The sequence below is a fragment of the Macrotis lagotis genome, chromosome 1, assembly GCF_037893015.1.
Source record: "Macrotis lagotis isolate mMagLag1 chromosome 1, bilby.v1.9.chrom.fasta, whole genome shotgun sequence".
Classification (NCBI taxonomy): Eukaryota; Metazoa; Chordata; class Mammalia; order Peramelemorphia; family Peramelidae; genus Macrotis; species Macrotis lagotis.
This window is the reverse complement of record NC_133658.1, coordinates 474322024-474340292: the sequence shown is the minus strand read 5'-3', so window position 1 is coordinate 474340292 and position 18269 is coordinate 474322024. Positions and strand designations below refer to the sequence as shown.

At 34.3% G+C, this 18269-nt stretch overlaps 1 protein-coding gene across 3 annotated transcripts in view; it reads left to right on the top strand.

Moving 5' to 3' along the window:
* The window catches only part of XG (Xg glycoprotein (Xg blood group)), a 53513-nt gene that overhangs the window by 14756 nt on the left and 20488 nt on the right, over nucleotides 1-18269 (top strand). For all 3 annotated transcript variants that reach the window (XM_074213637.1, XM_074213634.1, XM_074213636.1), the window contains exons 3-4: nucleotides 4846-4893; nucleotides 15891-15953. In XM_074213637.1, coding sequence (XP_074069738.1) covers nucleotides 4846-4893; nucleotides 15891-15953 — 111 coding nt within the window. The remainder of the gene's footprint in view (nucleotides 1-4845; nucleotides 4894-15890; nucleotides 15954-18269) is intronic.

Sequence of the window (18269 nt, the reverse complement as noted above, 5' to 3'; positions counted from 1 at the left end):
ATTCCATTGGTTTGGTAAATGGATCCTTTGCTCAAAGATCTTAGAGACTGGAACTTAAAAAGATGTTGTTGTTGTTTTTTTTATCTCAGGGGCTAGGTGAAAAAGTACTAACACTGCTTTTTGTTCCACTATCTGAATTACAATTCTCAGATGAATGAAACCAAGTTTCTCATCTTGTTTGAAAATTTTTCAGTGTTTCAAGGTGTGGTCTGTGCCTAACATCCTGGTGATGATGGAGATAGTAACTCTCTTGACTCCAAATTAACTTAGCTGCCCCGACTCCAATTATCTTAAACATTTTTGGGGGAGTGGGAGTGGGGTTAGATTAGTCTTGAATACCTTTTATTGGCCTTCATCTCTTTCAAGTTTTTTTTTAAATTCTTGGTAGAATTCTTTCATAGACTACCAATTCCTATAGAATCATTTCCTACCCACATAGCTAAGTATGCATTTTGCACTTTGCTTTTTTTCTTTCTGTTAAAATTCATCATGGTTAGACCTATGATTAGCCAGGTGTGAGCAATGATCTTCTTGGAGAAGAAAACCAATGATGTCTTAGACTTCTATTTCAACTTTATCTAATCTTTTCCACTTCTTCCAGTTATTTACTTTGGACTAATCAAATGTTCAGATGAGTTCTCTATCTCTCAGATGCTCAGAAGAGGTTTCTATGCTTTTGTCTTCAGCCAATTCAAATAAGTCAAATTTCTATTATACATTTTGCCTCATTTTTAAGGTTAGGATAAAAGATTTTTTCCTTTGGACTTCCTCACAAATCTGATCTTGCTGTGGTTGCCAGTCTATTTTCTATTGTGGCAAATTTCCCATGAGGATGTGAGAAAACAAAGCTTCAACTATGAAGTCATGAAACACACTCTTCCTTAGATAATATTAATTGTTCTGTTTTCCATGGATTCATGAATTTGATATTGTCAATTCAGTTTTAAAAAATCACTAAAAAGGATCTGTTGAAGTCATTATGTGCATTATGTGGGTGTATGCATATATTTTACATATATATTCATATATTACATACATGTACATTTATTATATAGTCAATAAACTGTAGTTCACGCTCCCAAAAAGAGATCATCTCTGTTCGCCCTTTCTGGTTCTAGGAGTATCCTGAGGACTTTGGGGGATGTCTTGTCTCTTCTTCTAGTTGCTTAAATCTCTACTGGTCAGGTTATTTGTGGGAAATAAAATTGTCCCACCCACAATAAAAGAAACAGATGACACTTTATTAAAAGGTTCATGGTCCCCTCTAATGAGGTGAGCCTCAGATCTCATGATCTGAGATGCCTTCTCCTTCCAGGGTCCTATTTTCATAAGGTTTAATATCTACATACTCCAGAATAATTATACAAAATAGAGAATAATTCCATCCATTGGCATATGAAACATAAACTAAAATAGACAAATACAATCTGTCAACAGGATCACAGATTGGATGAAGCAAGAACTATTTATGCTAACTAGGTGGTCATGAGATAGATGGACTCCTTTGACTAGGCAGGAGGAAATGGTACAAGCTAAAGCTACATGCCAAGAACATATTAGGAGTGGATAACTTTCCATATAATAGAGTCACCTCTATCATATTGGGTTTGTCACCACAGCAATGCAAAACAAGGACTAAGGGTCTCTAGCTAGATTCCTGTGATTACACAAGTGATCTTACAATCTGTAATTCATAGCTCTGAACTCTACAGATCTTATAATTTACTTCATATTCCTATGAAGTCATATCAATTTGATTGATGTTGATTGGAATAGAGAAGGGGTCCAAATGATCTATTTCTCACACCTTCCTGCTGTTAAGTGTCAATGAGTAGCTCTCAGTTTCAGTTTACCACTTGACAACCATTAGTTTTTATCAGTTTTTATTTATATTAAAGATATAAGCAAGAACCAAAGTAAAAGCACTTTCAGGGAATACTCTTCTATCTCACATAGGTCTCTAGGGAGAATAGAGTGACTCATTTCTACATAGAAGACCCCTAAAGTTTCTATCTGGATGAGACATGATTACCAGATGAAGTCTTGTTTCAGGGCTAAGTCTCAAAAGGTCAATTCTTTGGGGAAATCCCAGCTGAGTTGATTGTAAAACCCTGATAAAGGAACATTAGGACATCCAGACACTAGAACTCCTGAACACTGTCTACAGATCTTAAGGTTGGAGTACCTTTTCTTAATAACTTTCACCTAAAATTGAAATAAATACTGAGGCAGGCAAGGAACCAAGGTCCATTTTCACAGGGCCATATGGCCTATAAGAGGAGAGGATCCAATGCTTCTCCCTTTGTGGCACAGTTTCTTACCAGCTTCTGCTAGCTAAGGCATTAAATTACAAGTAAAGCCAAGAAGAAAAATATTCCATGCTCTAGTCACTAGTCCTTTTTTAATGACTCTGCTTTCCAAGTATCTCTTATCTGATTGAAAAAATTTCTGATACAGAATCTATCTATCCATCATCTATCTAGAATTGCTGCCTTACAGATAATTTTACTACTAGCAGGAAGTTTAGTGATCTTCCATAAAATAAAATTAGACTAAATTAGACTAGGTGGCACAGTAGATAGAGCCTGGATTTGGAATTGGGAAGATCTGAGTTCAAATCCTGCCTCAGACATTTATTAACTATGTGAGCCTGAGCAAGTCATTTAATCTCTCCCAATCTCAGTATCCTCAAACTAAAAATGGGGAAAATAGCACAGATGCTAGCACCTACCTGAAAGGGTTGTTGTATCAAATGAGATAACATATGTTTTATGTGATTTAAATATCTTGAAATACTTTAGCCATTATTATTAGTGTCCCTGATAATTATAAGGAATTTTTTAAATTCAAACATCTAGAACCCACATTGTTTTACTCCTAACCCAATGTTCTTTTACCTCTGTTAAAAGCCACAGATTGACTTTAAGACAATAGATATTATCAATAGCCCTAACAATAATACCACTCTTTCTCAGACTTTGAGACAGCCCAAAGGCAGTAGATAGCAGCAGTGTGTGGAAATGAATTTGTGTAGAAATGGACTGATTATATCACAGTGGTATAGCCTTAGATGTTTGAAAGAGGAAGAGAAAGAACAACACTGAAGCTAGTGTGTAGCAATAGTAGAATTGTGCCAGTGGAGAGTTTCCTAATGGTTTTTTCTGTGCAGATGAACTGGGAGGGGTTGTGCTTCCTCCATATATTTCTGTTATCTATAGATCTCCAGGGAAGGTTCAATTAAAATGAAAATGGGGTTATTGAGCCCCCCATATTATGTTCTAAGCACCATGCTAAATACTGGGACTACAAAAAAGTGGCTCCTGCTGTAAAAGTATTTGTATTGGTAGAGGGTTATGATAGATACACAGATGGATAAAGAAAAAAGAAAGTTATGGGGGGGGTTAGTGGAAAGGACAAGCACTAACAAATGAGGATAGGGCAGAAAAAACAACTTGTAGTAGGTTACACTTGAATCCAACCTTGGAAGAAGTTGGAAGAAATCCAAGAGACCAAGGTGAGAAGAAAGAACATTATCAGCATGAAGCAAAGGCACTGAGGTGAGAAATAGAATGATGTGTTTGAGGAGCTGCAAGTTGCCTGAAGTCTTAGGTACAGAATCTTGGGATCATTGAACTAGAGAAGAAATCTCTAGTTCAACCTCTTCCCTCTTTTTTTAACTTACTTTTAACAAATGAGGAAACTGAGATACAGGAAAAATAATTTTCCCAAGGACATATGAGTAATACAGGTCTAAAACTAAATGGAATGGAATCTCTAGCTCTAAAACAAGTGATCTTTCCACGGTATGATGCAGATAATATTAAAAAAATTTGTTGTTATAATTTCATATAAAAAAGAAATTGATTATAATTTCACATCAAAAAGTTTCACCTGGGGAGCATTCTGAATGCTTCCTTAGTCTGTTGGGTCTACTTCAGGAATGTGAGGTGAGGGAGCAGCAGGTGAGGCAGTTGAGCACATATACACTAAGGAGTGCCAATTGTATGCTCTCAACCCTTCTCAATCCAAGATGAGGCTCAGCTCTGTCTCACCTGCTGCCCCCTACTGCATGTCCCTGGTCTGTTTATATTGTTTTACCTTGCCTCTCCCTCATGAAAGGAAGACTAGGCTGTCAATAGCCATATGATCTCAGTTTCCCACAAGGTTAGGACAATTTCTCAGAGATATAAGAAAAGAGATGATGCCAGGGCAAACCCACAACGTTGTCTTCAGTATCCTGTTATATCTATATATCTACATATCCATATATCTCTCGCTATATATTTATTTATAGCTATATTTATGTTTTTACATGCACATTATGCATCATTTTGGGGTATCTCTATAAACATATATACATGCATATATATACACACATATAATATATCTGTATATATCAAATGTGAATATATATGTATGTCTATACATATATATGTATGCATGCATGCATGCATGTATGTATGTATTTATATTAGAAGCTACAAGACTGAACCTCCACACAGAGGGAGAAGATCAGAACATTACCTCCTTTTGACAAAGGTTTGATAAGCTTCTCTAACTTAATCCTTTGCTCCAATTTAACTGCACTAATGTATAAAATCAGTCTTTCAGATTTAGAAAGGATCTTAGAGATAGATCAACCTTTCTAACCCTGTCCTGATCAAGAATATTCTAGAGTTTACATAATACCAGAAAATAGATCATTTATCTGAAGACTTCTTATTTGAAATGCTGACAAATTCTCAAATTTTAATTATATTGAACTCTCTCTCTCTCTCTCTCTCTCTCTCTCTCTCTCTCTCTCTCTCTCTCTCTTTCTCTCTCACACACACACACATATCATAGAGGAAATCACAAGGAAACCCAACCCAATTACCAAGAAACCAGGATCAGGTAAGTTACATCTTTAACTAATCGAAAACATTTTAAATTGTAAAATTAAAGTTTGTACTAAACACATATGTGGGTTGAGCTTTTCAAACAAGATGAAGATTAAAATTAACCTAATGATTAGGTGGTACAGTGGAGAGAGTTCTGACCCTAGGGGCTGCAAGATCTAACTAAAATCTCACTTTAGAAATTTACTAGCCTGAATGACTATATGTTTTTAACCTATATCAAATAACTTGCTTTCTCAATGAAAGGAAGTGAGGTGGGAAGAAAAGAGAGTATTCAGAAGTCAAAGTTTTAAAAATGAATGTTAAAACTGGTTTTCACATATAACTTGGAGAAATATAATAAAATTAAATTTAAAAAACAACAAGAAACTTACTAGTTGTGTGACCCTGGATAAGTCACTTAGCTCTGTTTGTCTCAGTTTCTTCATCTGCAAAATGAACTGAAAAAGGAAATGTTTATCCACTCCAGTTATCTTTTCTATGAAAACTCCAAAAGGGTCATGAAGAGTTGGACACGACTGAAAACAACTAAACAACAAACGAACCCTTAATAAATAAAAAATAGTAAAAGTGTTGATAAAATCTAGTGGCCTAAACAAGTCCACAAGCATTTATCAGGATATTAGCACATACCAGATATGAGGATAAGCAAATACAAGCAAGAAAGGCAATGTTCCTGTCCTCAAAAAGCTTACATTCTAATGAGAGAAGATAACACATAAAAGGAAACTGAAAAGGAGTTGCTACTCCACATGATGAAAAAGAGGTCTGGTGAGTCGGGAGCAGAGTCCAGAGAAGAATAAGAAATGAACATAGTTGGTTTAGGAATTTTCTTTAAAATGAAGGTTGTAGGAGGAATTGACCAATCACAAGAAGAGGCCACAGGGAGAAGTTAATCATTTTTTCAGGATGAAAAGGTTGTGTGGCAGAGAAAGTGATCCAAACAGTCAGGAACACAGCTCAGAGAGGAATGGACTGAACAATGAGTCTTGGGATCAAATAAAGCTTAAAAAGAATCTTTGGTTAATCGAGAACTCCTATTCCTATCTCCTGAATTTGAGTCAATTCATCTCAAACTCAGTTTACTTAGTTGTAAATGAGGATTTAAAGATAGATACATGATGGTAAAAATCCTTTGAATATAGAATTCTCTCCATCTTTTCTTTGTTTCTTTCAAATAAATATCTGCATATTGAATTTTAGACTTAGATATTCAAATCACAGAATTTTTGAGGGGCCACATGAGTCGGACAAGTAGTCCAAGTTATACCTGAATAAGAGTCTCATCTTCAGCACACACCTAACTGATAGTTATCTGGCCCTTCCTTGAAGAATTACATGAAGAAAATCTTAAAATTATCTGAAGGCAGTCCTGACTACTTTGTTATAGCACTAATTATTATAGCTAGAATTTACATTTAAACTTTGCAAAAGCACTTCATAAATATGAATACATTTTGTTCTCACAATAACCCTTGGATATAGATGTTATTATCCCCATTTTATATTTGAGGAACCTATGGTAGCAGAAGTGATAAGTACTGGGGCAGCTAGGTAGCGCAGTGGATAGAGCACCGGCCCTGGAGTCAGGAGTACCTGAGTTCAAATCCAGCCTCAAGCACTTAATAATTAATTATCTGTGTGGCCTTGGGCAAGCCACTTAACCCCATTTGCCTTGCAAAAAAAAAAAACCCTAAAAAAAAGTGATAAGTACTAAGGCCATATTTGAATTCAAGTGTTCCTTACTCTAGGTCCAGGGTTCTATCTACTGTGCCACTTTATTGACTCAAGATATTTTGGCAATCTTTCCTCATATAAAGTCTAAATCATCTCTTTGTAATTTCTATCTATTATTCCTTGTTCTGCCCTCTGGGATTAAATAGAAGTTTAATCTCTTTACCATATGAAAGTCTATGGAAAATTTTCAGATTATTTTCATGTTCCTCCTAAAACTTTGATCTAAGTTTTATCCTTTTATCAAGTCTCATATGGCAAGATCTTGCGTCTCTATTTTTATGTCCTCCTTTGGACATGTTCCAGGTTTTCAATATTTTGAATACATATAATTTAATCTAATACAATATTCCCAGTGCAATCTAAAAAGGGAAGAGAATAGAATTACCACTACTGATATCAAGAATCATCCATCTAGAGATTTTTATATAAACAGAACACACACATGTATGCACTTATAATATACACACATGTACATGTATGCACATGCTACATTTGTGTAGACATACCCATACAGATATGTATGTATGTAGCATACATGAATAGGCTTAACTATAACAGGATGCTGGAGACAACGTTGTTTGCTTGTCCTGGTATCACATCTTTATTTAGACCCCTGAAAAATTATCCTATCCCTATGGTAAACTGAAGTAAAATGATTATTGATAGTCTAGTCTTCCTAACCTAAGGGAAATGAAAGATAGAAACCAAATCAGACATAAACTTAGGCATCAGGGAACAGAGCATGGATTCACCCCAAGAATTACAAAGGGAAAGCCAGTTACAATGGACTTAAAGGACAGAAATGATATGACTGAGTGAAAAGGCAGAGACATGGAGTTGATTCTGTATTGCTGAAGATGTTTGTATGGCTGAGGTCAAGGCTATTAATACCTTATTGTCATCTTCCCTTCACCTACTTGGCCTTTGAGAGGGTGTTACTTCATCATTTCAGAGCCTAAAGTCTTTCAGCCCTGGAGTCAGCATATGTGATTCTCCAGGAAGGGTCAAAACAAATAAATCACTGGAAAGGACCTACTTTCAGGAGTTAACTTCAAATTAATTAAAGAGTAAGACCTCTGTCTCTATGTTGGGAATTTTCCGATCTGGGGGCTCAGAGTACTTGTGATTGAACTCAAAGCTTTTTATCTAAAATAGATTCCCTGCAACTAAGGAGGAAGGAACTACAAGGAATTCATGGACTATTATATTATCTTGAGGCCTACAATGAACTGATTTCTGTAAGATTATAATTATTGCCTCTCATTTCACCCTCACAACAACTCTGTGAGATACTATTGCCCCTTCTTTATAGACAAGGAAAAACTGAGGTTCAGAGAGGTTAAATGACTTATCCATGCTCATAGAGCTGGTAAGTGTCAGAAGTTGAATTCAAACATTTCTTCCTGGCTCCAAGTCCTGTATTCTTTCAATTACATACTAACTCTCTAAAGACACACATAAATAAATGTGTTCTCCTCCAGATTACAGCTATTCATGTACTTCAATTCTATTATAGTCCCTTTTCCCCAGATTAGATGCCTCCAGTTTTCTAATCATTTTTCATCTAAAATATTTTCATTTTCTTTTTTAGGCTCCCTAGAATACCAAGCACTGAATAAAACTTTTCAAACTAGTTGAACCAGTGCAAAGTATAGAGGATTACTTTATCATTTGTTATGGGTTTAATGAATGCAATTTAAGATTGAAACAGCTTTCAAAGATTTTTTTGCATTACCTTATTTTATTTAAATTATTATTTGATAAACTGTTCCCCCTACCTTCAGAAATGCTTTCCTAACAAATTTCTCTTTTAACTTGATTTATAAAAATCAGCCAGTAAATAAATATTTATTAATTGACCACCATACTGTATATGTGAAAAAAAAAAAAACTAAATGATGGCCCCTGTCCTCTAGGTACTCACAATCTAGGGAGGGAACAATAAGAAAACATATGTACAAACACAGTATTAGAAAGTAAATTAGAGGGGTGGCTAGTTGGTGCAGTGGATAGAGCACCGGCCCTGGAGTCAGGAGTACCTGAGTTCAAATTCGACCTCAGACACTTAATAATTACCCAGCTGTATGGTCTTGGGCAAGCCACTTAACCCCATTGCCTTGCAAAAACCTTAAAAAAAAGAAAGTAAATTAGAAATAGTCAACAGAGGGAAAGCCTTTAAAGGGGATTGGGCAATGTTTCTAGCAGAAGTTGAGATTTTAGTTGGGACTTGAAGGAAATCTGGGAATCTAAGAGGCAGAGAAGGGGAAGGAGAGAATTCCAGGCAAGAGTGTCAGCCATCAAAAAATGCCCCAGATTGAGATACTGGTTCTTTTTTAAGGACTACAAAGAGGCCTATGTCACTGGACATAGAATAAATGAGAGAGGGAGAAGTTGTAAGGTGAAGGAAAAATGGAAGGGTTGGGGGGAGGGGAGACAAATTTTGAAGGACTGTGAATGAGGATGTTATTTTTGATCCTGAAGGTAATACAGAGCTTTCAGAGTTTATTGGGTGAGGAGTATGGGTGGGAGGAGGTAAATGATTGGACCCATGCTTTAACAAGATCTCTTTGACAACTGAATGGAATAGACTAGAATGGGGAGAGATTTGAGGTAGACAGAACTACCATCAGCAGATTATTCTAATAGTCCAGGAATAAGTCCTGCATTAGAATGATGGTACTAACAGAAGAGATATACATGAAGCTTCCTAGATAAATATCTAATAAAGAAAATTCTTAAAATCTTTCAGAAAGCAACTGTTTCTTAGTGTACCTGTACTAGATGTTGTGTAGGATATAAAAGGTATATTAAAATATGTGTGTAAATATATCTACATCTATACATATATTTATATGTATATGCCTACAAATATATCTAGAGATAGTGATATCTATCTAGATATTTATCTATTTCCCATCTCAATATGTGACTCCTTTGATGATGAAATGACTAACTTATTTTACTTTTAGTTAATAAAGCCTGAGGGGACTCTCCAAAACAATCAAACTAAGGGAAACAATAGCCTATTTTATAAAACTAATTATTTACTATCAAATGTAAACAGCATACTGACACAGTGGGCAGGACACTGGACTTGGAATCAGGAATACTAATTTTCAAATATTCACATCTGGTTTCAGATATGAACTAACTGTGAGATTCTAGACAAGGAACTTAACCCTATTTGCCTCAGCTTCTCATCTGCAAAATGAACTGGAGAAGGAAATAGTAAACTACTCCAGTACCTTTGTCAAGAAAACTCCAAAATGGGGTCACAAAGAATTGTATAGAACTAATAACAAAAGCAACAATATAGCAGAGAGATTGAAAAAATAAATGAAATAGATAAAAATATCTTTTTACTAGAATAATAGAATCTCAGTTCAAAGTAGAACCTTGAGGTCATCTAGTTAGACTTATAACTAGACAAGGAATCCCCTCTACAACATCCTAGAGAAAAGTAAATTTAAGATTCTGGGAAGATTCTCTCTGAAAATGGTTTGGTACCTCCCAAAGTAGTCTACTCTGCTTTTGGTTAGCTCTAATGTTTAGGAAGTCTTTCATCTTGCTTAAAATTCTGAATTAACAATTCCCTCTTTAAAATGTAAATTCTATTCTAATTTTCCTACCTTTGCAAATTGCACAGTTCTTTTAAAGTTGACAAACACCAGAATTTTTTCATATCTTCCTAGTCAATTTTTCCTCTGCTTTTATGAGGAATAAGATCACTTCCTTTTTCTAAGGAGAAAGGGCTCATGAAATCCTGTCTAAAATGTTGAAATAGATTGTGGTTCTAGTCTCCAATTCACACAATATGTCTCACTTTTTATAGTTTTCAAAAATGAAGATTTCATGTCAATAGCTCTTTCCTTCCTTCTCCCAATATTCTTCTTAGGTAGGATACTCTCATATGGTCACAAAGGTACAGTGGTCTAGTCAATATTTTATTAAATTAATAAAAAAAACTGTATAAAAGATGTAGGCGTAGCACTGCCTAGAGAATACAGCATTAGACATGGATTTAGGAAGACTGGAGTTCATAAATTGTTTGTGGTTTTACCAATTGGGTTATTATGGGCAAATCATTAATATATCTCAGTGCTGCAGGTAGCACTCCAAGTCATAGACTGATTGTTTTGAAGGAGGGACTACCTTTATTGGAGTTTTCCAGGCTAATGAAATCAAAGATCATTTTAGAAAATTTAAGAATGTAAGTACCACGAAATATGTAGCAGTTGAAGTTCCCATTGCATCATCAAACACTTCGAGTTAGAGTTCTAAAGAAGGATCTCTGATAAACTAGTAGGGTGGAACATACTTAATATAAAGCCCAGTGAAGAATAAGTGATGTGTTGTCCTGATTAACTAAATAAATTTAAATTAAACTTTTCTACAAATATAGCTCATACAGATGAAGGTTAATTACTTCTCTTCCCCTTTTTTGGGACTCATTAAGCATTAGAATATATCATTTTTTTTAACTTGGGGTAAGACAAGGAAAGAACATCTTTTTAAAATAAATCATATATTTTTCTTAAGGAACAAATTTTAATTTAGATGATATAAATGGTGGTAAGTACTAAGAAGAAATTTTTCAATACAATTTATATAAAACAATTTCAGTTTTCCCAGGGATTGCTCCTTATGATACTTATCTAAACCTACTAATTAAGAAGCAAAATTTAAAAATAATTCCACTTATAGATTGTAATTTTTATATATTCACATTTTAATGTATGCAGATAATTGATTTTAAACTTAATATCCAGTGTACCTATCCCTACATTGTTTGAAATATCCTAACTATTTGCAAATTTTTTTTTCTTACTAGAATGTAAGCTCTTTGAGAACAGGTAAAGTTTTGGGCTTTGATTCTTATCCCTTAGCATTTTCTGGTACACAGTAAACACAATAAATATTTGATGTCCTGATTTCACAATTGCATAGCACAATAGAAAAGATTACCATTTGGCATGATAGAAATATAACATCGAGATAGAAACGAACTCTTACTATTTTGTCACTTCTAAAAGTGTCCAAACAATTCAGTATGACTGGATGATGAGACATTATCTACGTGGTCCAAGAGGAAAAAGTGCTGTTTTTTTAGTTAGGGTCAGAGGATCTAGTATCAAATACCAGATATATCCTTACTCTGGAGTGAATTGGATTAAGTCACTTTTTCTCTTTGGAATTCATTTTTTTCAAGTGTAAAGTGAGAGGATTAGAGTAGACTCAGAAATTCTGGCTCTAAATCTTAGATCTTATGTTCCCTTCTGGCTATTCTGAAATGGACAAAGAAGAGATAAATACACACATAGGGTTTGGTGTAAAAATATACCAAACTCAAGAGGGAAACACTTGGAGTGGGGTGAGGATGTCAAGGTAATACAGGAGATGGAATAAGCAAACCAAAACAAACTTTCTGATTCATATTTGTGTGTGTATGCATGTACATAATGCGGAGTATATAGAGTAGAGTAAAATAGAGCTAAGTATTTTGAACTAAGGCAAAGTAGAATGAATAAACCCTAAATAACAATTTATACAAGGATAGCAAAACTAAATAAAAATAGCTGCACAAGATTTAAGAATTCTGATCAAAGCAATGACCCATCAAGCATCCAGAGAACCTATGACAATACTTTCTATGCATATATTAACAGAGAGGTGATACAGGAAAAAAAACAAACAAACCATGATTTGTCAACAGGTTCACTATTTAGATTTGTTTTTCTTAACTATGCTTATTTGTCATATGTCTCCACCATCCCCACATATTTAATTGTTGGGGAAAGGTAGCTAGAGATTTAGCAATAGTACAGTACAGTACAGAGAACCTGGAAGAGAACACAAAAGGAAGCACAGACAAATAAGACAATTTTGAAAATCCTGTGGAATTTATTTGCTTTTAAAAAAAAAAGTAGTATGACGTAGAGATTCACTGTTTCACACATAATCATTACTTCTTGCATATATTGAAGTATTTTTGTCTAATTATAGGATTAAAAACTTTTAAAATGAAACCTTATATTTTCTTATATATTTATAAATAAAATATTATATTCTTGTGACTTTCCTGGTATAAGCACTCATCACCATTTGTTTGGTTTATTTTATTTGTCTCCAAGTAGGTCTTCCTAATTCCTTCCCCAATTTATCTTTTACTCTCTGACCAGATTAATTTTCCATATTCAAAAATGCAGTTTTATTATTTTTCTGCTCAAAATTTCTAGTACCTATGAATCAAAAAGCATTTATTAAATAGATTTTTGTGCTAGGCATGTCATAAATACTTTAGAAACAAAGTCCAAAATATTAAATAAAGTTATCCAATAAGGTACCAACTCTTTTGTGTTATTCAAGGCCATCCACAATCTCACATCACCTTTACTTTCCAGTCTTATCTGACCCAGCTCTCTGTATTAGAGTCTACATTGCATATTCCACATTGCTTTCATGCTGACCATTTGTCATCTCTTATATTCATCCCATCCATTCTACCCTACCACTCTCTCTGCTTGTTGAATTTGTCCTTTAAGCTCAGTTCAAATGCTACCTTGTCCATGAAGCTTTTTCATATTGTTCATCCCTTCCCTACTCACCTCCTTCCCCCAACCACCAATAGGATACTTCCCTACCCTCATGTATAATACTTAGGTTGTACTTTTACTTATCCTACCTCAACTTGTAATGCAATTATTGAGATATATACTTATTGATGATGCCTCAGGATAACAATTCTCTCAGGTAGAGTCAGTAGGTGCTGACAAGTCAAATCAGCACCACAGCTTTAACTACCATATCCCCAAAATCCTTGTGGAAAGAGTCCTGAGCAGAAGAATCTTTGGAATAGCAGTCTTGTCCAGAAAGTCATCATTGTGGAGAAGGAACTCATCATACCCATTAGCAACAGCTTTTGCTCAGCTGTTAGAAATGAAGGAGTTCTGGGGAGGGCATCCCAAAGACAGGACCTCCCTGGATCCTGCTCCTGTCCTAGTTTTCAGAGTTATTGTCAGGGTACAAACTGCTATGGCCAAGGGTTCAGTCACCCTCATCAACTACCAGTCAGCTTTACTGCTGTACTCTAAGGACCATGGGACCTTACTATTTAATTTAGAGTTGAAACCTTTCATCAGAGCCTCCAACATTCTTATCCATCAGAATTTGAACATTTGAGAGAGGAGAATCTAACCTTTATCTCTGTAACTCATTCTTATTATAGTACTATGCACATAGTAAGAACTTCACACATTCATTTATGATAAACATCAGTTAATATACTTCAATGCAGTAATGACCATGGGATCCAATGAGCTGATCAGAAGGTATATTTTATGGTCCAAAACTTTTTATTTTTGAGTTCCTGGGTTTTACTTTATCTTCTTCCTCAAATTCAATTTTGATTTTCTTTCTGATTAAAAGTCATTTAATTTTTTCTCTCTCTCCTACCCACTCCTTTCCACCAACAAATTTAAAAAAAAACCCTCAGAAATATGCATCATAAAACATTAGAACATATCCTGAAATCTCTGTGATTATAGGTATATCAGCATTAAAATATGTATTTGTGATTAGAGATTAGGGATTAGTTTACCAAGACATAACCAGACTGAATAAGCCTCTAACCTGTGGATGGCAGTCTAGAGACAGGAGAGATGGGAAAATAAACACAAGTTTAAGATCAAAGAGAGGGGAAATGGCTTGCAAGCAATGACACATGTATAGAGGTACTGGTGCTAGGGCTCACTTTAGTGTGACTAAACTTCTATATTTATACCATATCTACATACAGATAATTGTAGTCCTGACAATAAAGGAAACCAGCAACAATGAGACAAGTTTGAATCATAGCAGTGTTTCATGTTTGAGTTTGTCTAGTGATTGTCCAAGCTCAGAGAATACCTTGGTGCTGGTCAAAGCCATACAGTAATGAAATGATTTTGTAAGAAGGTGAGATCATCCAATGACTGAGTGCAAATGATTATTGTTATGCCTACAATTCACTGAAACTCTTGCAATATCAAGTAGCCCTCTAGGATATACCAATCAAGACAAAGAAGGCTTTCAATCTTGATCTTGTTAACTCCTTTTGTGAAGGGAGAGTTCCTCATTATAAAAATCACAGATAATTTAAAAAAAAAAGAATCATAGATTTTAAATTGGAAAGATCCCCAGAAGGCATTTAATTAAAAACTTTTTATAGTTGAAGAAACTGAGGCAGAGAGATTAAGTGTCTTTCCTAAGGTCACTTAGGTTACCAGGAGAAGTGGGATGCTTCTCATAGTTTATTATCAAGTTTCCCACAGATTAATTGATGTTATTTTGAGTCAAAACAGCTCCCAAAGAACAGCTACCAATTTAGCCACCTATATGGGAGTAAAGGAACATCCTAAATGAATGAAGTCATGAATTATTGAAGTGTTGAAATGATATTTTTTTAAATCAAATTTGCAGAAAAATTGAATATGTTTTAATCACTTTTTCCCGGATCTAGGTTAATCTTTTTTTTTATGTTTTTGCAAGGCAAATGGGGTTAAGTGGCTTGCCCAAGGCCACACAGCTAGGTAATTATTAAGTGTCTGAGACGGGATTTGAACCCAGGTACTCCTGACTCCAAGGCTGGTGCTTTATCCACTACACCACCTAGCTTCCCCTAGGTTAATCTTTTTTAACTGCCAATAAAAAAAACAAAACAAAACAAAGCAAAGCAAAAACAATGGGAACAAATCATTCCGAAGAAGTACTAAGCGAGTCTTGGTGAGGGGAAATAAAGTTTACCCAAGCAGTAGAAGCAGATATTTTTCTATGAATAGTTTGTTTTCTTTGGGGACTTTTGAATTTTTAACCCTCTTCAGTTAACCTTATAGGGAGTAGAGGTGGGTAGGAGAAGAAGGCTCAAATTAGTCTTTATAAATTATTCTGTCACTTATAATAACCATAAAGCAGTTGTTCAAATCTTTCATGCTGGTAGCATCTGTCATATTAATTGTAAGCAATTACACTATCTCTGTGCCATGAAAATAAGACCTAGACAGAGCCATTAGGAATAAAAATAAAAAAGAAATGAAAACAACCCAAAGCTTTGAGCTCTGGTTAAACTTGGTTAATTGATTATTTTAATTGAGAGATCTTTAAGTAACAACTTTGAACCAAAATCCCAAAATTTTAATATTTAAATGCTCTGTATCTTTACTCTAAATATTTGAGGCACATGTTTTTTCCTCTAAAATTCTGGTATTGACATTCCAACAGATATTCACCCCAAACCGAAGCCACCCTATCATCCTCAACCTGGAACCTATGACAATCCTGGAGGTAAGAATTCTAGGTATTACATTTATTAGATATTATATTTATTGTATTTCAGATATTTTTCTAGGTAACTAAAATTTTAGCCTGATTGTAAATAATTATAATAATTTAATAATTTAAAAAACAAAAAGTTTGGGGCATTTTTATAAGTAAATTGGCAGAGAATAGTTTCATTTTTTTCTGTGAAACTTTCTCCAATATTTAAACCTAAAAATCCAGAAAATATATTCCAGATATAGATTGACTATAGTTCAATTAACAAGATAATAAAACATTTACAATATGACATAAAAACACTCTCCCTGCAGTGTCCAGTCATGGATCTTGTCTCCAAAAATTGAACAATAAAAACTATTTCTTTACCTTAGAACCCAATTCTTGCTCATTTTCCCTCTGCTGTGCAAGTTCCATCTCCCCCACCACCACCACCTGAATTGGGTATATGTTCTCAAAGTACTGATAACCTAAGTTCAACTTAGGTACTTAGAGTGACAGCTTTGCAGATGATATCAGGAAAAATAAATATACTATTGCTTTCAGCATATCCAACAGGAAAGAACAAAAATTATAGGAGCTCATTATCAGAAAAGTTTGGAGAACACTGGTAAGGAGAGAAATGAGATTTGTATATGCTAGAAAAGAAAAAGAAATCCATCCAAAGATAACTCTATTTTTCTGGCAGTTACTCAAAACAAGGACCCAGACAGGTTAATCCTAGCTCCCAAAATGGTATATAATGAGGCCAGTCGGGAGTTCAGTCTTATGAGTCTGTGCAGTAATGGAAAAAGAGAAAACAAAGAATGAGGAAGATTCCCAAAATGACAGGGAAGAGAAAAAAAATCTTAAACATCAAATAACCAAGAGAGCATTTAAATAAAAATCCTACTGTACAAGCAGATAAACTATCAGAGAGAATCATAAAAAATGAAAATGAATAAAACCTCAAAAGAAACTGAACCATTTTGAATAACTGCCATAGTAGGAAGGAAATGAATCATGAAAGAAAAATCTTATAGACTCTTTAGAAATCATGGAATAACTATAACAAATTCCATAATGGATCAAAAGATAAATATAACTAATTTCTTTTTTAAAGTTTTTTAATATAACTAATTTCAAAAGAAATTATGAATAAAGCTTTAAATAAGAATAGAGTTTTAAATGCAAAATTTAAAACCAAAAACATCAGAGCACATAAAGATGAATAAGGGGTAGAGAATATCTCTCTAAAAATAAAAATTCTGTTAGATTTTTTAAAAAATTTGGTAAAAGAGGGGTGGCTAGGTGGCACAGTGGATAAAGCACTGGCCCTGGAGTCAGGAGTACCTGGGTTCAAATCCGGTCTCAAACACTTAATAATTACCTAGCTGTGTGGCCTTGGGCAAGCCACTTAACTCCATTTGCCTTGCAAAAACCTAAAAAAGAAATTTGGTAAAAGAAAAGCCAAAGGAAACATCATTATATCAGTCAAAGCAACCAATCTCAAATATAAAAGTATTTAGTGTTAACTTAAGGGTCATAAATCTGCCTGAAGAATATTGTAATTTTTAAAAATCTAAATATTATAATGCAGGAAATAATAAAAATAATTTCCTTATAAAATGTCAAGATACAGTAGTTTATATCAATATATTACCTTTATCTTCAACAATGTCATCTTCTATTAGCTCTGACTCCACTGAGTGATAAAATAAAGTCAAAGGATAATTTGTATTTTTTTTGATAAAAATAATTTACCTGAAAGATTTTAGATTTTACTTTTATTTTTCAATATTACAATATCTTTAATTTCACATCTAAAGGTTGTTTATTTATTTCATACTACTTTGTTCCATAGCCTCTATTTCTATAGTTTTGGGATCTTCCTTGTCAAACCTTAAAAATAAATGACCAGAGTCACAGAGATTATGCACCAACCACTAACTCTGAAAAGTAAAAAAAATAAAAAATAAAACCAAAGAGCTCACATAGATTATGGAGGAAAAGCTTTCATTATTCTGTTGGAGGAGGGAAATGAGATGTGTGCCAGAATCTCCTCTAAGACAGAGATTCAAGGCAGCAAAGCTAAGCCTTGATACATAAAGTTGTGGCAATCCAAAGAATCAAGTAGTGAAGTAGTGAGGTATAAGCATGGTGGTAAGGTATAATAGCAACAATTAGCAAATTTGTCTAGTGCCAAAAAAAAATCTATTCATAGAAGGACTTTATGACTAGAACATAGTTTCTGATGGTTCTTGTCAAAGCTCAGGGGACCACTGGAGGCTAGTTGGAGTCAATTCTATGATTTAGCTGCAGTAGAATTCATCCAAAGGAAGATCA